Raw genomic sequence first — 21,971 nt, 5'->3', positions numbered from 1 at the left:
GTGGCATCATTGTGGCAGTGCAGGAGGCCCATGATGGACATGTCATCAAGAGAATGGGAGGGGGAGTGGAAATGGTTTGCGACTGGGAGGTGCAGTTGTTTGTTGCGAACTGAGCGGAGGTGTTCTGCAAAGCGGTCCCCAAGCCTCCGCTTGGTTTCCCCAATGTAGAGGAAGCCGCACCGGGTACAGTGGATGCAGTATGGTATACTGCATCCACTGTACCCGGTGCGGCTTCCTCTACATTGGGGAAACCAAGCGGAGGCTTGGGGACCGCTTTGCAGAACACCTCCGCTCAGTTCGCAACAAACAACTGCACCTCCCAGTCGCAAACCATTTCCACTCCCCCTCCCATTCTCTTGATGACATGTCCATCATGGGCCTCCTGCACTGCCACAATGATGCCACCCGAAGGTTGCAGGAACAGCAACTCATATTCCGCCTGGGAACCCTGCAGCCATATGGTATCAATGTGGACTTCACCAGTTTCAAAATCTCCCCTTCCCCTACTGCATCCCTAAACCAGCCCAGTTCATCCCCTCCCCCCACTGCACCACACAACCAGCACAGCTCTTCCCCCCCACCCACTGCATCCCAAAACCAGTCCAACCTGTCTCTGCCTCCCTAACCGGCTCTTCCTCTCACCCATCCCTTCCTCCCACCCCAAGCCGCACCCCCAGCTACCTACTAACCTCATCCCACCTCCTTGACCTGTCCGTCTTCCCTGGACTGACCTATCCCCTCCCTACCTCCCCACCTACACCCTCTCCACCTATCTTCTTTACTCTCCATCTTCGGTCCGCCTCCCCCTCTCTCCCTATTAATTCCAGTTCCCTCCCCCCATCCCCCTCTCTGATGAAGGGTCTAGGCCCGAAACGTCAGCTTTTGTGCTCCTGAGATGCTGCTTGGCCTGCTGTGTTCATCCAGCCTCACATTTTATTATCTTGGAGTCTCCAGCATCTGCAGTTCCCATTATCTCTGATACAGCATATGCTAGAATTTGAATTCAATAGATATCTGGAATTAAGAATCTAACGATGACCAAGAATCCATTCTTGATTACTGGAAAAACCCATCTGGTTCACTAATGCCCTTCAGAGAAGGCAACTGCCATTCCTTGATAACAAAGTGTGGGGCTGGATGCACACAGCAGGCCAAGCAGCATCTTAGGAGCACAAAAGCTGACGTTTTGGGCCTAGACCCGTTATCAGAAAAGGGGGATGGGGAGCGGATTCTGAAATAATTAGGGAGAGAGGGGGAGGCGGACTGAAGATGGATAGAGGAGAAGATAGGTGGAGAGGAGAGTATGTGTGGGAAGGTAGGGAGGGGATAGGTCAGTCCGGGGAGGATGGACAGGTCAAGGGGGTGGGATGAGGTTAGTAGGTAGGAAATGGGGGTGCGGCTTGAGGTGGGAGGAGCAGATAGGTGAGAGGAAGAACAGGTTAGGCAGGTGGGGATGAGCTGGGCTGGTTTTGGGGTGCAGTGGGGGGAGGGGAGATTTTGAAGCTGGTGAAATCCACATTGATGCCATTGGGCTGCAGGGTTCCCAAGCGGAATATGAGTTGCTGTTCCTGTAACCTATGGGTGGCATCATTATGGCACTGCAGGAGGCCCAGGATGGACATGTCGTCTAAGGAATGGGAGGGGGGAGTTGAAATGGTTCGCGACTGGGAGGTGCAGTTGTTTACAGCGAACCGAGCGTAGGTGTTCTGCAAAACGGTCCCCTAGCCTCCGCTAATATAAAACTCATATTCCGCTAGGGAACCCTGCAACCCAATGGTATCAATGTGGATTTCACCAGCTTCAAAATCTCCCCTCCCCCCACTGCATCCCAGAACCAGCCTGCCTAACCTGTTCTTCATCTCACCTACCGCCTCCTCCCACCTCAAGCTGCGCCTCCATTTCCTACCTACTAACCTCATCCCACCCTCTTGACCTGTCCATCCTCCCCAGACTGACCTATCCCCTGCCTACCTTCCCACCCATACTCTCCTCTCCACCTATCTTCTCCTCTATCCATCTTCAGTCCGCCTCCCCCTCTCTCCCTAATTATTTCGGAATCTGCTCCCCATCCCCCTTTTCCGATAACGGGTCTCGGCCTGAAATGTCAGCTTTTGCGGTCCTAAGATGCTGCTTGGCCTGCTGTGTTCATCCAGCTTCACACTGTTATCTTGGATTCTCCAGCATCTGCAGTTCCCATTATCTCTGATCACAACTGCCATTCTTTACCTGGTCTGGACTGCGTGACTCCAGACCCACAGCAATGTTAAATACTGCCTAGCCAGTGCACCCATCATTCCAAGAATGAATAAAGAAAATAAAAACCTCCTGCATTGTTACAATTTCTGTGAATTTGACATGGAAATTATGTATGGGTACCCCAAAAACCCACCACTGAAAGACTGAAAAAAAGCATCCATCAAGATATTGATTGCTCTTTAGCTGCTCCCCTTGGCTCCATTCCAGCACAATGAAGCACTTTCAGATGTGTGCCCATCCAGGGACTTAATTTTCAACAAATTAATAACCATTATATAATGAATTAATGACTATGTATAACATAACAGATCAACTGACAAAATCACTACAATCTAACCAAAAATAGTCTACCCTTTTCATAGATTCAAAACCTTGCTGGCTTCTTGTGCACGCTATGTCCATAATTCATAATATACTTTTACTCTATAATCACCTTTAGTTGATTTTCTGGTGTTTGCATTTGTCACAAAAATACATGTGATTAACATACAGTGTGATATAGCTGAATAACAGCTTCATCAAAATATCTCCTTCTGTCATTGACTGAAAGGAATTAATGCATTTAAATATTTAAATTTAATGAATTAACATCCTTGAACAGGTAGAAAATTTAAAATCTTCATTACAGCTGTTGTTACAAAACATTCTACGGTGCAATTACAACTCTAAGCAAATTTATTTTCATACATCCTGGTCAGAAAATATTTGCTTTGTCAGTTTATCTAACTTTGCATTTGCAAGAGCACATGCAGCCATAACATCAAGGTGGGGGGGGGGGGGGGGGGGTTAAGTGACAATTTACTGATTAATCCATTATTAATCTCAGAAACTGGCAGGAAAAAAAAACTGGTTTAAAAACGTTATCACTGAAAGTAAAGTAGAACCTTTAACTAATTCCATGTGATCAGATTTTAGACTGAAGCTGATGGGTGGATTGTTTATGTTAACAATAAAAGTAAAGACAGTATGCAAACTGTATAGGAGACAACGTGAGTTGTACCAGCTGTATCATCAAGAGATTGCACCTTGGTTAAGTTCTCAATCACAAATGAAAAAAAAATTCAACAGCACGAAAATACAAATTTGGGTGGAACGTGGGAAAAATCAAAATTGTGGTTGCTTTACTGGCAATGTGGAGGGGGAAGAAAAGAAGAACAGAGAAAAGAGACATCTCTTCAGGGACTAGTCCAATTCTTTTCTAACTTGGCACAATTTCAAGACAGAAAGGAAATGCCTCAATAATTTCAACAAATCGTGATGATTTTCATATTAATGGTCATGTTAACAGTGTTAAGAACAGTCTTAAGAACTGACAGTGCTCATACATCATCAATTAAGTTAAACCACACAAGAGCTACCAGACTACTATAGTTTGACAGCATGGAACTGGTAATTGTATTGCCATGGGAAAATTATAGTAAGAGCCGATTTTAAGTTGTTCTACTTTAACATCATTTAGTAAATAGAGCCTATATTCATGATTAACATCGCAAGGTTAGTTTAAAGTCATTTCATGCCAAGTGATCCAAGCAGCGTCATTTTGGTTTGGTCTCAACTGTCCTGACTCTCCCTTTGCCTGCAGAAATGTCTGGTTCACAGACAATGCTACTCAGTGACCTTTCTGCTCATTTTTGCTATTTCAGTTCACCGATGCTGCCTCCAACTCTCTAACAACCCTCTGGATCATGGCTTACCTCCCGCAAGTCAAAGCTACTCTTTCTGTCTCTGCTGCTCACCTCCAAAGCCTTCACTCTCAACAATGTTAAGGAGAGGGAGAAGTGGGGAGCTGTAAGGTCAGCAAAGAACAGTTGACAGTGACCAGAAGGATCAGACAGTGGAAGAGATAAAACTGTCTGAAAACTAAGTTGCACTCCTTTAATTAACACATAGACAACAGAGGGACTAAAAATGTTCAATCTTACATGCAACCTGATCATATGATCATTTACTGGAATAGCTCAATTCTTAAAAAAGGTCCATAATCCAAATACCAAATATAGATTTTCATACAAAATGGACATGGGCAATGACAGTTGTTTTAAAAAAAGTGACACTTCATTTCACAAGGTGTAATTCTTTTCACAAGAGTTTCACAACAAGGCTAAATTTGCAAAAACTCAGTAATTTTTAAGTAACTGTACTCTGCAGCAACTTCGATAGAAACATTGATCTTGTTCTGATCCCAGCTGATATTACCAGATGTCCAGTCATATTTGGTCTTGTTTTATTTCACGAGGTGATCTTGCACTGAAACACCACCACACAATGGTGCAAATTTGGTTTTATCAATAAAACAAGTTTATTATGCAAAAGAAATGAAGATAAAATGGAATAAACCTAACTGATCACAACTGCATAATTGGAAAGTTTTGAAACACAGAGCAAAATACAATCCCCAATCTATCCCAACACCATTATGCTACAGTCTTCAAACACTACAGAAAAATTCTTTTCTTGATCACATCTCTAGGTTTGACTTAACTATTTCTTTCAATTCCCAGTATAAGAATTTGACGGCCTCCTCCTTGAGTATTAATGCAACTGAGCTTAGGCTTTTCCAGTTTTCTTAAAATCATTCACAGAATGTGGTTGTCACTAGATGGGCCAACATCTATTGCCCATCCATGGCTACCTATGTGAAGTTGCTGGTGACCTGTTTTCTTGTTTCGTTGCAGTCCATTTGCTGTAGGTAGACCCGCAATGCCATTGAGGAGGAAGTTTCAGGAACTTGTCCCCAGTGACACTGAGGAAGGATAATAAATTCCTTACAGGGCAATTTGCCCAGAATGTTTATGGTGCAGTAGGAGGCTGTTCAGCCGAATTGTACAATCACCTGTTTGTTAAATGAGCATCATTTCCTAGTGCCTAACTTATGAGTGGTGGGTGTCCCCATGTATTTGCTGCCTTTGTCCTTCTAGATGATAGTATTTGAAAGGTGCCATCTAAGGAGCCTTGGCAAATGTCAGTTGTGATCTTTTGATGGTACATTCTGCTCTACTTAGCATCGGTGGTGGAGAGCATGAATGTTGTTAGATGTGGTACCAATGAAGCAGGCAGCTTTGTCCTGGATGATGTAAAGCTTCTTGAGTGTGTTGGAGCTGCACTTATAAAGACAAATGGGGAGTATTTCATCAATCCTGACAGACTTTAGGACCAAGGAGATAAGTTACTTGCTGCAGGAGTACTAGCCTTTGGTCTGTTCTTTAGCTACAGTAATTACGTAGCTTGACCAGTTCAATGTCTGGCAAGTGACATTCAATTCAAAGGCAGAGATTTAATTGAGTTGAAGTTTCCCGCTATCTGACACGTATGGGATAACAGGGTGTGAAGCTGGATGAACACAGCAGGCCAAGCAGCATCAGAGGAGCAGGAAAACTTGACATTTTGGGTCAGGATCCTTCTTCAGAAATGGGGGAGGGGAAGGGGGGGTCTGAAATAAATAGGGAGATAGGCAGAAATGGATAAAAGATAGATAAAGGGGAAGATAGGGTGAGAGGAGACAGACAGGTGAAAGAGGCAGGGTTAGAACCAGTGAAGGTGAACGTAGGTGGGGAGTTGGGGGGGGCGGGGGGGGGGGGGGGTGGAAATAGGTCAGCCCAGGGAGGATGGGCAGGTCGGGGGGCTGGATGAGGTTAGTGGATAGGGGATGGGTTGGGGCTTGAGGTGGGATGAATGGCTAGGGAGGGAAGGACTAGCTGGGCTGGTTCTGGCATGTGGTCGGAGAAGGGGAGATTTTGAAGCTTGTGAAGTCTACACTGATACACTTGGGCTGCAGAGTTCTCAAGCGAAATATGAGATGCTGTTCCTGCATCTTTCGTGTGGCGTCATTGTGGCAATGCAGGAGGCCCAAGATGGATATGTCGTCCGAGGAGTCGGTGGGTGGGGGACTGAAGAGGCTCGCGACTGGGAGGTGTAGTTGTTTGCTGCGAACAGAGCGTAGGTGCTCCGCAAAGTGGTTGTCAAGCCTCTGTTTGGTTCCCTGATGTACAGGAGGCCACAACGGGAACAGTGGATGCAGTATAAAACATTGACAGATGTGCAGGTGAACATCTGTTTGATGTGAAAAGTCTTCCTAGGGCCTGGGATTGGGGTGAGGCGGGGGGGGTGGGAAGAGAAGGTGTAGGGGCAGGTGTAACACTTGCTTCGGTTACAGGGAAAAGTGCTGGGGGTGGTGGGGCTGGAGGAGAGTGTGGAGCGGACAAGGGAGTCACGGAGAGAGTGGTCCCTCCGGAAAGCACATAAGGATGGGGAGGGGAAAAATATCTTTGGTGGTAGGGTCGGGTTGCAGATGGCGGAAATGTTGAAGGATGATGCGTTGGAATTTGGAGGTTGGTCGGGTGGTACGTGAGGACGAGGGGGATTCTGTTTTGGTTAATATTGCGAATAGGGGCTATAAGGGATAAGTCGCGGGAAATGCGAGACACATGGTCGAGGGCATTTTTGATCACTGTGGAGGGGAAGTTGTCCTTTTTTTACAAAAAACTGCATCTGATATGTTCGACAGTGGAATGCGTCATCTCGGGAGCAGATGTGGCAGAGGTGGAGGAATTCGGAATAGGGGATGGCATTTTTACAGGAAGGTGGGTGAGAGAGGAGGAACATTCCAGATAGTTGTGGTAGGTTTAAAAGGGATATTGGTTTCCAGGTGGATGCCAGAGATGGAGACAGAGGTCCAGGAAGGAGAGAGAGGTGTCAGAGATGGTCCAGGTAAACTTTAGTTTGGGGTGGAAGGTGTTAGTGAAGTGGATGAACTGTTCGAGCTCCTCATGGAAACACGAGGTGGCACCGAAACAGTCGTCAGTGTAACAGAGGAAGAGATGGGGGATATGGCCAGTGTAGCTTTGGAAGAGGGATTGTTCCACATGCCCTACAAAGAGGCAGGCATAGCTTGGGCCCATGCGGGTACCCATGGCCACACACTTTGTCTGTAGGAAGTGACGTGTATAGTATGTCTGGCAAAATTTTATCACATCTTCATGCAGCCCTGACTAATAAAAATGTGTGTATAAAACCAAAATGCTGGAAATCTGAAATAAAAACAGAAAGCAATGAAGAAACTCAGCAGGTCTGACAACATCTGTGGAGACAGAAACAGAATTAACGTTGAGTGTCATGTGAATCTTCTCCAGAACATTTAAAAATATCTTAATAGTAAAGCCTGAGTTTCCTTAATGTTTAAGTGAATTTCCATTCGAATATTCTGTATTGTCATGTACATTCAAAACAAAATGCAGTGAAAAGAGTGCACTGTCACTCATCCATAAGTACTATTCACATGAACCACTCAAAATTTTATTAGATACTCAGACGGAACTACCATCTGATGGACGACTGCATATTCCTTGTTGGCTGGTATTTAGGATATTCTCAATTTACTCATTAGTAATTTGTTCTTTAAAAAAATAACTCCAGTATTAAATTGGATTCATTTTATGAGTAGTCAGTTTGGTATAACTTGCAATCTTGAATCAATTTCTTCCATTTCTATTAAAGAAGACGGGCTAACAGATCAGTTTCATTTTCATTACCTTCATCCTTTTTAGTTAAATTTATCAAAACTTTATCCAATAACTGATTTTCCAAATTGTCTCCTTTTCATAGACTCCTTTACTTACAGTCTAATTCTAAGGTCCTGAGATGGAGTCAGAATATGTCAGGAAACAATCTAGACTGTTCCTCCTGTAGCATTTCAATTTCTTCTCTGTTCCCTGGTTGTTCCATCATTGTTGAATCTGCCATGCTACTTCCCAAAATTAGATCAGTTTCTTCTCCAAGAAACTGTTTCATAATTCCCAATAGAGCCTTTTCATTTGCAAAGGCACTCTTTATCCAACTCTGTATAATGGGTATCTCAATTTAATACACTTTCCTTCATTCACGCCTTTGAAAAGTAAAAAGTATCATCAGTCAGCATCAGTGACTGACTTATTGTAGTCTGCCTTGGCATTCTGTTGGTTTAACTGCTTGTTTGAAGCGTGGAAAAATCTTGTTTTTTGAGATAAATTATTTCCTTTCCTGCTGTTCCTTTACACATACCCACATCTTCAGTTGGTCTTCCATTCAGCTTGCGCAATTAGCTTTGGTATTTCCAGTCTTATTACAACAAAGCATACTAACTTCTTTAAACATTACTTTTTGATTCTAACCTTTCATCTTTATTACTTCTGTAATCTTCTGTTTGTTGTCTAAAACTAGCAGTTCTTCCATTCTCAAAATTTTTATTCCTCCAGCTTGCTTCTGGATTTTAATATACCCATTGTCCTACCTGCAAGATATCATAGTTATCTGCCAGAACTGCAGCTTCTCTAATCTTTAATACAACTTATCTAAATAAAGTACTTATGTTTGCTGGAATGCTATTTTTGAATTCTTCCATGAACAGAATTACCCTCACGTGCTCATTTTTTTCGATAGCTTTATTGATCTAAATCACTGATCTCACAATATTTCCTTTTTCACTTGCAAATGCCACAAATGTCTGATTAGGTATTTTTATTGTAGCCCTAAGTTTTAATTGATAAGCTTCAGCACAAGTTCATAAACATTGAATATAGTCTTTTCAACAACTTTGTACTCCGACGATGGTTCATCTGACAAACTGACATAAACAGTCATAGCTGCGTCCCTCAAAACACTTTAACATTAAAAGGTCTAAACATATTTTGGCCGTTTCATATGTCTCAAATGAGGTAAAATACCTTTCAACCCCATCCTCAAAATACTCTGTGAATGATTACTTCCATCTTTCTTCTTTACCCTAAGCTCTCCCTTGGCCAATCCATGTTGTCCAAGTTCTCCATTTTGTGGAATTTGAATTTCACTAATAGCATCTCCCTTGGGTGTTTATCTTTTTCCTCCTGCTCCATTTCATGTTTTCTTATCTCCTCATCCCTTCCATAATCCTCTGCTTTTCTCTAACTCAAAATCTTTATATTTCTAACTGCATATTAGCTAACTCCAGTTGTGATACTTTTCCTATCTTCCATTTCTAATTGTTGGATAATCACTTGAAGTAGCTCAGCTTTATGTGAGAGAGATAATGAAAACTGCAGATGCTGGAGAATCCAAGATAATAAAATGTGAAGCTGGATGAACACAGCAGGCCAAGCAGCATCTCAGGAGCACAAAAGCTGACGTTTCGGGCCTTTGTTATCAGCCTTATGTGATCCTGCCTTTACTTTTACCTTCAATTTATATGCTAACTCTCTAAGTTTGGCTTTAGAGAAAGATTTCAAATAATCCATTGTCATATTCACTTCCAGAAATCTCTTAGCAAAATTCAAAGCCATCTTCAAATTTCATGCATTCAACGTCACCACAACATAGCCATTTTATGAGAACAACCACAGGCCCGTCAATTTAAACAACAGGCACCAATCCCTCTTAAATTCAGTGTATTCGAATCCTGCAAGGAAACCCCAGCTGATGATATTACTGGAAATGTCAGACAAAGTTATATAAAAAGTTTTTTACTTAATGAAGTGGATTTTCACTATAACACAAGCATACAAAGCTGCAGATTTGGTTTTAATAACAAAACATAAGTTTATAATGCAAAACAAATAAAGATAAAATAGAATAAACCAAACCATTTATATAAAACACAATTAGAAAGTAAAATACAATCTTACCATCACATTACAGTCCTCAAACACCAAAGTGAATTCCTCTCCCCTTCAAATCTATAAATTTGATGCAACTTTTTTTTTCAATTGCCAATCTTGGGAGTTTGATAGCCTTTAAACTTTCTCAGCTTTGAAAAACTGCTTTAGAGCTCTAACTAAACAGTTCTGGCCCAGGACTACCAACTAAAACTCTTACACTGAGATAATCTGTTTTCTAAATGCTCTGGATTACCTTATTACTTCAGTAGGAACTGTTTCATTCTTCAACATTGACCAGGTCTTCTGTAAACTGAATGGTTTCCGCAAGTGGGAAAACAAATCCAATTCTTGATTCTTCAAACTGAAAGCAAGCCAAATCTCTCTATTGTTTACCTTGTCCACTTGTATATCTCTTGTAGTGCAACAAATTCCCCTCACCATCCCAGGAACACACTCATACCAGTTTAAAAACAAAATTATAATTTCAGCAATCTTGACAACTTAATCATTAAATCCCCTCAAATACAGACCAAAACTTACTTTTCTTCATTAATTCAAAATCCAAACGGTAAAAAAATGATTTTAATATTTCACACACCTTACATCATAATACAATGACAGCAAGATCTGGATTTTAGTTGATAACTACATCAGATTCTAAAGTCACTGTTAAATTCAGGAGAAGTAATGATCACAAACACTGACTTCTCTACCATCACAAGTATGTCAAAATCTGGGACAATTAGAGTGTTAGATTCAGCAAAGATAAATATAGTCATGCTACAGAAAGGTAGACCAAATTCTGAAAAGCAGACCACAATCAGAATTTGGTCTACTGAGGTCATTGACTTGAGGCCTTCCTGTAGTGAGCTCCACCAACATTAAAATTTTGGGAACTAAAAAGTTTTAGGCATGCCCATAAAATGATGTACCATCAGAAGTTAGTAACCTATGGCAATTTTTAAAGTGGGAAAACTATTAAATTGGTCACAACGTCTGATAATTTCTTTTAATCAATCTCCTCTTAAATGTTATTACACACTGAAGGTTGCAGGGGGTGGCAATGGGGCTAGTGGTATTATTGCTGGATCATTAATCCAGAGACCCAGACAATGTTCATTGGACCAAGGTTCAAATCCCACCATGGCAGATAGTAAAACTGGAATTCAATAAAAAAAATCTGGAATTCAGAGTCTGATGATGACCACGAATCCATTGTCAATTACGGCAATAAATGCTGGCCTAACCAATGGTGCCTACATCCTGTGAATGAATAAAGAAAACACTTACAGAACAGGTGGAACTTGAACACTGACCTTATGGCTCAGAGGTGGGGCTGCTATCACTGGTCCACACAGTCCTCATGACTTCTAATGGCTTTGGTGCAAGTTGAATACAGCTGCTACTTGAGCTATTTATAACTAAGTTCAACTACCATTTTTTGTTACTTTTTCTGTAACTTTCAAAGTGCTTTCAAAGTAGTTTCTCTACTGATTAGGAGTCAAATAACACAGAACATTTAGACATTATAGAATATCATTCTGCACCATGTCAAATGGTTATGTTTCCAATTTTTTCTTCAAGATGTTGACTTCTTCCCAGAAAATGGTTTCAGAGGTGTCAGTCACTTCCTGGTACATTGCCCAACTTGTCATTATTGATGTTTAGTGTTGGACAATGAGCATCAGCAGGCTACTTAATTACTGTAGACATTACAGCTGAGACCAATCCAGGACTCCTCTGATAAACAGCAGAAAGCCTCAATGATTGTTCTCTCCTAACTCATGGTACTGTTGCTAATGGCAGTGACCCAAGTACTGCCTTGGATGAGATCAGCTAACACAGCATTGCCTGGGAATCAGACCTAGAGCTTTCCTTGTCTGAATAGTTAGGTATTTTTTTGCTGGACAAACTCATTTAAGCTAGCAAAGAGTATCATTTAAGTATTTCATATGGGTGCATAAGACACAACGGCACCCCCTTCCATAATTAAAAACAACAGGAGCAAAATGTAAGCATAGTTTTGTCAGCTTACATGAGGAGAATGTGAATTTTTGATCTCCTCCTCTACTCTCAGCTAGTCAATGGAAGAATATGCAACAATGGACACCAAGTTAAAATTTCTCAAGATAGCACAGGTTTTCAGGGAACATGAACATAACTATGAACAATTTTATTTGATCTGTTATTCCTTAGGAGCCACCAAATAAAGTGATCCTGTGCTCAAGTCATTCATATGAAGTTCTGTCGCCTACCATTATTCATCAGTCCAGACTTATTAATCATGTCAGAATTTGTAAGTTTTGTCTTGGCTTCTATCCCCAAAATTAATAATCTAACACCATACAATAAATGCATATCCTGATGTATCCCCAGGAAACAAATACATTCACACAACAGGGACTTGTTTCATGGCAATAATGTTTAAGAATGCACTTTTGTCCTATATAGAATAGGGCTGATAAGATGAGAGACAGCCATACTAAGTTCAGTGCTCTTCATTAGTAACAATGGGTTTTACTCGAAGAGACTTTTTTGAAAGAGAACACTGGAATATTAAATAACATTATGTCAATTTAATGTACTGATTGATCTTTTTAAGCTGCAGTCTCTCTTGACTTCAGTTTCCCCCCCCCCCCCCCCCCAAGAGTTAGTCACTGTGCATTCATGGAAGCCTACTGCTATAGGTAGTGCAAGGCCCAGGCTAGCAACTAAGCAAGTTAATAACTTCCCATTTAGGATTGTATGCATAATGTTCGTAAGATTATTCGTCAACTGTTGGTGCAAATAAAAACAGAAAATTTGCAGACATGTTGATCTGTGGAGAGGAAAACTATGTTAATGTTTCAGGTCAAAAAAAACTTTCACTAAACTCAGTACTTCCACAATGTTTTGCTTTAATTCAGATTTCCAGCATGTACTTTTTACTTTTAAACTAATGACAAGAAGCTTTTACAGACTTCAAATAATACAAGCATTGAACTGAAGAAAAAATTAACTTGACTAAATAGTTCTGAAGAAACAGCACATCACACCTCTTAGAGTATCACCAGAAGTAAAAAAAACTTGTTTGGAATGTTCCAATGATGAAGTGAAGTTGAAAAGACATTTTGCAAGCTAGATGAGGATTTTTAAGACGGCAGGTCAGTCAGCAGCCCATAGCTGTTAATATTATGTGTGCCACCGTCTGTATGCTGTATTACACTATATCATGGCATGCCCTGGCATTGTGCAAGAGAGAAGCTACAAAGACAGCTGACTGCTGCGCTGTTCGATGCAGCAGGAATGACCTGGATTTGTGGAGTGGATGAAGGCCTAAGTCCACCATAACACAAGTTGGAAGACTACAATCACAGGGTATTTAAAGCTTAAAAGGAGTACTAGCTATTGTATCTTTGAAGTGTGTGGGTTTTTTTAGGTGTTTGCGTGGTCTTGTCTGTATGAGCATACCCACCCTCATCCCTAAAGAGAAGATTCTTATAAAGTCAAGCAAAAGTAGCTTATATATCTGTGCAGTTATTTGACAGGTTACAACCAGCACTAGATCACTACAACACGCTAAAGGGATCAAAGGGCATGGGGAAAAGGTGGAAACAGGTTACTGAGTTGTATGATAACAAGGTGTAGAGCTGGAAGAGCACCGCAGGCCAAGAAGTATCAGATATGCAGGAAAGCTGACACTTTGGGCCAAGACCCTTCTTCAGAAATGTTGGAGATGAAGAGGTCAAGGGAGGGTAGGAGGCCTTGGTGTGGTGCCCAGAAGGAGGGGTTGTGTTGGGGGCAGTAGAAGGGGTCAGTAGAGGGAGGGTTAGGCTCACAGTTAAAAGAACTAAGCGCGGAGGCGGGAAAACTGTTCAATGTCCAAGCGCGAGGTATTCGTTGATGTTAGAGTGGGGAGGGGGACAAAAATGAGCCCTGTACTGAGGACTGACCGTTCGTCCTCAGTAAGGGGGAGGTCTGGGGGAATGGTGAAGACTCGGCAGGGCTGGGTGCTATTGTCTGGAGCTGCTGGCTGTGGAGGCAGTGGGTGGAGCGACGCCAGTGATGGGTGGAGCTGCAGCGGTGGTGGGCGAAGTGGCATCTTCAATTTCTGAAGAAGGGTCTAAGCTCGAAATGTCAGCTTTCCTGCACCTCTGATGCTGCTTGGCCTGCTGTGTTCATCCAGCTCTACGCCTTGTTTATCTCAGATTCTCCAGCATCTGTAGTTCCAACTGTCGCTACTACCGAGTTGTATGATCAGTTTTGATCATACTGAATGGGGGAGTAGGTTTAAAGGACTGAAAGGCCAACTCCTGCACCTATCTTGTGTGTGTAAAAAGGCTTCTTGGAGGACCTAGCCTTTGGCTGGTATCCAAACAATCATATATTATTCTCTTACCAAGTCCTCACAGGTGAGTTGAAGTCTAACTCATCATAGAGAGTTGTGATAAATGCACTCAATCAATTAACTCTTTCAGTGTCAAATGCAACATCACTGCCCAAAGTTTTTTCAAAGATTACTATACCCAATTTGGTGTCATCTGCAAACTTACTAACCATACCATTCACATCCAGAGATAGTAGGAACTGCAGATGCTGGAGAATCTGAGATAACAAGGTGCAGAGCTGGATGAACACAGCAGGCCAAGCAGCATCAGAGGAGCAGGAAGGCTGATATTTCAAACCTCTGAAGAAAGGTCTCGGCCCAAAACGTCAGCCTTCCTGCTCCTCTGATCATGCATGGCCTGCTGTCTTCATCCAGCACTACACCTCGTTATCTCCCGTTCGCATCCAAATCATTGATATAATGATGAAAATGATAAAATGATGAAAAGCAATGGCTCCTGCATCGAACCTTGTTGCACACCGGCCTCCAGCATGAAAAGCAATCCTCTAGCACCACCCTCTGTCTCTTACCTTTAGCCAATTTTGTAGTTAACTGGCCAGCTCCCCCTGGATGCCATGAGATTTAACCTTACTAACCAGTGTACCATGCAGAACTTTGTTGGACACTATCCTGTGAATGTTCTTTTTGTGATTTATGCACGAGGATCCCCAAATCATTCTGTGCTGCAGCCTTATGAAGTCTTTTTCCACTTCAGTCACATTCAGCTCCTCCTTCCTTCCTGCCAGCCAAAATCCATTATCTCATTTTTCATATATTGTTATTATTTATTATTTTAAATGTTAGAAATTCTAATCCTAATCACTAATTAGCTGCTTTTCAGTGCTCACATCATGGTCTCATTCATGATATCACTCTGTCGACATCCTCACTGTAGCTGGGTCTTTTGATCTTATCTCTGTGTGCAACGGCTCCTTGATCAGATTGGCCAATGGGTCAAGGAATGGCAAATGGAATTTAGTTCAGATAAATGTGAAGTGTTCCATTTTGGTAAAGCAAACCAGGGCAGGACTTATACATTAATGGTAGGGCTCTGGGGAGTGTTGCGGAGCAAACAGACCTAGAGGTGCAAGTGCACAGTACCTTAAAAGTAGAGTCACAGGTAGACAGGGTGGTGAAGAAGGTGTTGGCAGGCTTGTCTTCATTGGTTGGAACACTGAATATAGGAGTTAGGATGTCATCTTGCAGTTGTGTCAGGCACTGGCAAGGCCACTTTTAGAATACTGCATACAATTCTGGTCGCTGTTCTATAGGGAGGATGTTGTTAAAGTTGAGAGGGTGGAGAAAAGATATACAAGGATGTTGCCAGTACTGGAAGGTTTGAGGTATATGGAACGGCTAAGAAGTGACCTTATAGAGGTTTATAAAATCATGTGGGGCATGGACAGGGTGAATACCCGAGGTCATTTCCCTTGGGTGGGGGAGCCCAAATCTAGAGGGCATAGGTTTAGGGTCGTGCGTGAATGGAATGAGCTGCCAGAGGAAGTGGTGGAGGTGGGTACAATTCCAACATTTAAAACGAATCCAGGCTGGTATATGGATAGGAAGGATTTAGAGGGGCATGGGCCTGATGCTGGCAAATAGGGCTAGGTCAGATTGGAATGTATGGTTGGTGTGGACAAGTTGAACTGAAGGGTCTGTTTCAATGTTGTATGACGCTATGACTCTATTGTTATACATTCATTTAAATTATTACATTTGCCACTGGCCCATCTACACACATTTCTGACCATCTGGTGTTGTCATTCTTCGCCCTGAACATGTCTTCTTTTGACTTGGAAGAATGGCAGTTCGTTGGATTGATGGTAGTTGTCTTGGGCTATCTGCCCGAGAATTTGAGATTCTCCTCTGAATTGGAGAACTTTAAACCTCTTGTATTTGTTTCAAGGGTTACACTGTCCCTCCGAGAGCAGATATTTATTTCTTTACTGTATCTTGAATGTTTAGATATTGCTTGTCTCTTCTATGGAGCCGGAAAACCCTCCGGAACAGCAGCAAAGCTCAGGAAAACTGCCATTACCGCAAAAAGAAAACTTTAAAAGAAGATAAATTAGGAAGTCATGGCATCAGAAATAGTATTGCTAGGAGGATCTGAGATAAGAAGGTGTAGAGCTGGATGAACGCAGCAGGCCAAGCAGCATCTGAGCAGGAAAGCTGACGTTTCGGGCCTAGACCCTTCCACAAAAAAAGGGCGAAGGAGGGGGGGTCTAGGCCCGAAACGTCAGCTTTCCTCCTCGGCCTGCTGTGTTTGTTCAGCTCTACATCTTGTTATCTCAACTTGTCCAGCATCTGCAGTTCCCTTGCTAGCAGGGTATAATTTTAGAGATGGGCAAAGGCAACACCAAACTGGATATCCTGGAGAAAACAGTTCTTAAGATATGGAATAACTTCTAAATTGGATACCGTCAGAAGCTGAACAATACGCTTCTGCTTGCAATTGGGAGTATTATGGGTTATGACATTGCTAGGCAAAGAATAAAAGAAGCTCCAAAAATATTCAAAAAGAGGTTCTCAAAGGTTTTGGAGTAGATCTGTAGCTCTGGTTGTGGGCGTTAAGCTTGGCTGGCTCACCAAGCTGGTTTGTTGTTCCACAGACGTTTCATTACCATGCTTGGTAACATTCTCAGTGCAGCCTCTGATGAAGCGTTGGTGTGTTTTCCCACCTGGTTTTTAAACTCTGGCGACCGTTGCAATGGATTGCCTTACTTCCAGGTTTCCTTCGTAGTGGAATGTATATATCACCTGGGGACTGAATCACAACGACAGGGACACCAAAAAAAATGGAATGGCTAGCTACACTGGATGCCACACTCAAGACCAACAATATCTGCAAAGAAACACAACAAACTATAAGACAGGCAGTAGTCCCAACACTAACCAGAAAGAGGGAACTCAACACACAGGAAAGACAAGCCCTGGACAGATTAAAGAAAACACTATACTACCTGCAGACAAAGGGTGCATGACAGTGATAATGAATAAAAAGAACTACATCTCCAAAGCACAAGCACTGCTCGCTGACAAGAACATGTACTAGCCTGTACAAACTGACCCAACACCACAACTAGGCAACAAAATCCTATCCACGCTACAAAGACTTAAACAAACAGGCCAGATCAATTTTAACGACTTCTTACGAATGAAACCCGAAGGAACCAACTCACCCCAATTCTACAGCATCCCTAAAACGTACAGGCCGGAAGTCCCCTTCAGACCCATTGTTTCCCTACTAAGCACTCCATTGCACAGATTAGCCAGAGAACTACAAAGAAGACAAGTCGACAAATCACCCCACTCCATCCACTCAGCCCAAGAATTCCTCAACTCCATCAAAGACATAAAGATAGAGGATGAAGAGACCATGATATTGTTTGATGTCACCGCCCTATTCACATCAATAGACATACCACTAGCAAGGGAAACAATGACAACACTACTTGAACAAGAACACGACCCCAGTGAAACCATCTCCGAGGACAACATGCTTAAACTACTGGACCTCTGCCTGACCACCCGGTTAACCTTCAATGGCCAAACATACAGGAGCAAATCAATGGGGCACGCATGGGATCGCCTACCGCCGGACTCATAGCAGAAGCAGTGATGCAAAGACCGAAAGGACTGCACTTCCACAAATCCAACCTAAACTATGGATATGCTTCGTAGACGGCACCTTTGTCATCATTAAACGGACCAAATTAGAAGAGACACACAAACTCATAAACAACACCCTCACTGGAATAAAATTCTCGAGAGAGGAGGAGAAGAACAAACAACTCCCATTCCAGGACATCATGGTAGAACACAAGACAAATGGGGAACTGCAAACAAAAGTACACCGAAAAGCAACACACACAGACCAGGTATTGAACTTCAACAGTAACTGTCCCAACACACAGAAACGAAGCTGCGTGCGAAAACTATTTAAAAGGGCAACAACACACTGCAGCAACACGGAACTAGGCCAAGAGGAGGAGGAATACCTCTTTCAAGTGTGCAAGGATAATGGATATCCAAAGAACTGGGTCAGGAGATGCCTATGGGAACAGCATCAGGAAGATTCCACAGACCCCAACACACTCATCACACTACCCTACATCAGGAACACATCAGAACTCACCACAAGACTTCTACGACTGCTGGGCATCACAGTGGCACACAAACCGACATCAACCCTACTACAAGTGTTCACCTGAACTAAAGGCCCATTGTCCACCATGGACAGGGCCAATGTCATCTACAAGATCTCCTGCAGAGACTGCGAGAAATACTACATCAGGCAAACAGGAAGGAAGCTAACAACAAGAGTACATGAACACCAACTGGCTACAAAAATACACAACAAAATAATCATTCATCTCAATCCACATGGACAAGGAGAACCACAACTTCGACTGGATAACTCCAAGATCCTGGAGGAAACCCAGAAGTGGGGCAATCCATCACAATGGACCCCAGAGTTTAAAAACCAGGCAGGAAAACACACCAACGCTTCATCTGAGCCTGCACTGAGGATGTTACCAAGCATGGTAATGAAGTCTCTGGAACAACAAACAAGCTCGGCAAACCAACCAATCTCAAAGAGGTTCTGAATAATGTTGTTAATAATCTCATGCTCAGAACTAATGAAATTCTTGGAAGATCATGCCTTAACGGAAGAATACTGCACCTAGGGGAATCCATGTATGACCCGATTAATGACCTGCACAGATTAATAGAGAGATGTAGCTGTGGTGACTTAAAGTCAGGAATCATAAGAGACCAAACTGTTATAGGGATTCCATTGAGTCTTTGTAAGACTTAACTCTAGAGCAGTCCATCCAGATGGTAAGTAAAGCAACTCATTGTAATTGGTTCCAACAGGGGAAAAAAGCCTTGGCAAAGGAGATCTTCAGACTCCATTCACTTCTTAAGGTATGTAACCACAAGAGACAAATGGTAAGTCAATGCAATGGGCGGAACAGACACAATAGGTCCTTGTCAATACGATGAAGCAAAGATGTGAACAGTGTCCGTCTATTAAAATCAAATTCTTTTAGTCTAACACAGTAGGTTACCTTCAGAAAACATGCCAAACAGTACACGAACAGAAAAACAAAAGACCAAAAGGATACTCACACAAAGAAGTCAATGAAATGGAACAGTCTCCAGTAGAAGACAAAACTCAGTTTTTCCAAGGTTAATCAGTGACCCTGACCAAAATTTATGTGAGTGGATATTATTATGAATAGTTATCTCACAAACTTTAAATATGAGAGGAAGTGTCACAGTATTATCAGGATTGAGAGCCAAACCCCAAGAATTCCAGCCCATTTGGACATAGATAATTAAAGTCTACGATGCAACCAGCTAGCACTGGATTTCTACCCTTTCCTGTGCTTGACAATTTCCACCAGAGGATAATAGGGGCCAACTCCTTCCTTCACTTTGAGACCTTGTCCTGTGAGATACCTGACTATGTATATTTCATGTATTTCTCATATCTCTGTATCATTGTCTCAACATTTCTCTTTCTCGCTTTTTTCTCCAACTTCCCACTTTATCCTGAAATCAAAGCTGAAAAAGCAGGCTGACACTTGGAACTAGGGACATTCTTGCAGGGAAAGGTGTGGTAGTTGTGACTAATCTGGGGTTAAATACTGCTGTTATGTTTTTTGATTTTTTTTAAATAAGATGCTGTTGGTTTCCCTTCTTATAAAACATATACTTTTAAAAACAAACCTGTTGAAAGATGGATTGAAATAATTTCAAATCAGGACTACCGTTCTGAAGCTACTGCATGGCAGCTTTATATGGAATCCCCCTCTTCATTATTCTACAGAGGCACTAATCAGTGCAAACAATTTGGAGCATCTAATACATGCCAGTCAACGCCACCTATACCATCCTTTGCTTATCATGGAAAGTAGGCCCTTATTAAGAAATGTGCTAAGCATTTGTCATCACACATGTGTTGTTATGATTCCTGCTGATGGTAATAGTGGACAAAAATCAGATAAAAGAGTGAAGTGTGGCTTGATAGACCATAGGTTTTATTTTTGCAGTTTGGTTACTGTGGTGGTCAGTCACTGAAGATGTTGACAGAAGGAAGCCAATATATATCTCTCACTCTCACTGGACTTGAAATGTTAATTTTCTCTGAACAAATGCTGCCAGACCTGCTGAGTTTCTCCAGCATTTATGGTTTTTGATTCTAATCTCCAATGTCCATAGTCATTTGTTTTACCAGATGCAACTCTCTCCACCTCTCAGAAGACACACAGTCAGAGGCTAATTCATTGACTTTTAACACTGAACTCAAAGGACATAAAGGATATTTTTCAGTTACTCTGAGGCTGCAAACCAGTACATTTACTGGTTTGGATCATTTGTTCCAAACGGAACAGGCTTCTGGCCTCTTGCCTTTCTTTCAATAGGTCGTAAATGCAGAACATAGTAAATACATCAGCAATTAGCTGCTAGCTCATTAAGTTTTCACCTAGTTCAATAAATTGTGTCTGATGTTTTCAAAAAAAAATGTCAACCTTCACAGAGAATTAAAAATCGTTAACCAAATTTCAAAAATTACAATCTTACAACCCATCATCACATTGTAAATTACCAATGTATGGCATAAAAAATGTCTATCCTGCTGCCGAGTTCAGTACTGAGAGACATTTAAAAGCTAATTTATTTTTATGATTACAACCAATCAAGATCACACTTTACAATGTAAACAAACAGTCAGCTATCCGAACCACAGAGATACAAACAGAAGAAAAACATGATAACAACAGCCAGCCTGATCTCACACTGAACACATCAGCTGAACGAAGCTGTCAAAAGTATCTTGTGCTTCTCATTATTGTTAAAACTTAAAAAAAACAAACTGCTGATGGAGACTACAGGTAGCCTCAATCTTGCATTATGCAGCTTGCATTATTGACAAGTACAGAGACAGTTGAAAATTCAATCCTGTCCCCATCAGTCACACTGCCAATGTCACTCTTGCCACCACCACCAAAAAAAAACTCTTTAATAGACATAAGAAACACCATACAAAAGCTGTAAAACTATGACAAAATCCATTTTCAACTTTGCAAATCATTGATGCTAAATGTGCCCTTTCTTAAAATGTAGCATAAGTGAGCCAAGCAAAACTATTGATGATTGTAGAAGCTCATTTGTCGTTAGAGAATCTACCACTAATTCCTAAAGAGTTTTTAGAGCGTTTATTTTAAATTAAGTTATATGCTTATTAGAAGAGAAAATTCTACCTGTAGAAACCAAAGGTATGAGTGAAGGTACACCGTAATAAGTGAATGCTCCATTTTCAAATTTCAGGCCTTCTTTGCTTATTTCAACTTCCACCTTTCCCTGTGTGAAATAATCATTGCATGAAGTCACATTTATAAGTCACACATTATCAAGTACTGCAATTAGCAGTCATTGTATCAATAATTGAGGATAATTTTACTTGATTTAGTTCAATCACATCTTTGAAGTCCACTAATTTTGGATTCCTATATCCTGCTTGCCCTTCAGATTCAATTCTATTTTCTTACTAAAGTGTTGAGTTTTCAATTTTCACATCCTCTCATGATCATGAAGTAGATAACTTGCAGGTGCCAAATCACATAATGCCATTCTGCCAAAATGCCTACTAATCTCTCATCAGCAATCTGTCAAATTCACAGTCTAGCAGCTGTAAAGTGAGACGTACTGAATACACAGCCTTCCTGATACTG

At 41.7% G+C, this 21,971-nt stretch overlaps 1 protein-coding gene across 1 annotated transcript in view; it reads right to left on the bottom strand.

Moving 5' to 3' along the window:
* LOC125461717 (metal transporter CNNM1) overlaps window positions 1-21,971 on the bottom strand; it is a 129,899-nt gene that overhangs the window by 59,470 nt on the left and 48,458 nt on the right. Inside the window, exon 5 of the mRNA XM_059652975.1 lies at window positions 21,501-21,600. Within this exon, the coding sequence (XP_059508958.1) occupies window positions 21,501-21,600 (100 nt within the window). The remainder of the gene's footprint in view (window positions 1-21,500; window positions 21,601-21,971) is intronic.

Source organism: Stegostoma tigrinum, chromosome 20, assembly GCF_030684315.1.
Source record: "Stegostoma tigrinum isolate sSteTig4 chromosome 20, sSteTig4.hap1, whole genome shotgun sequence".
NCBI classification, from domain to species: Eukaryota; Metazoa; Chordata; class Chondrichthyes; order Orectolobiformes; family Stegostomatidae; genus Stegostoma; species Stegostoma tigrinum.
This window is presented reverse-complemented; position numbering and strand designations above follow the sequence as displayed.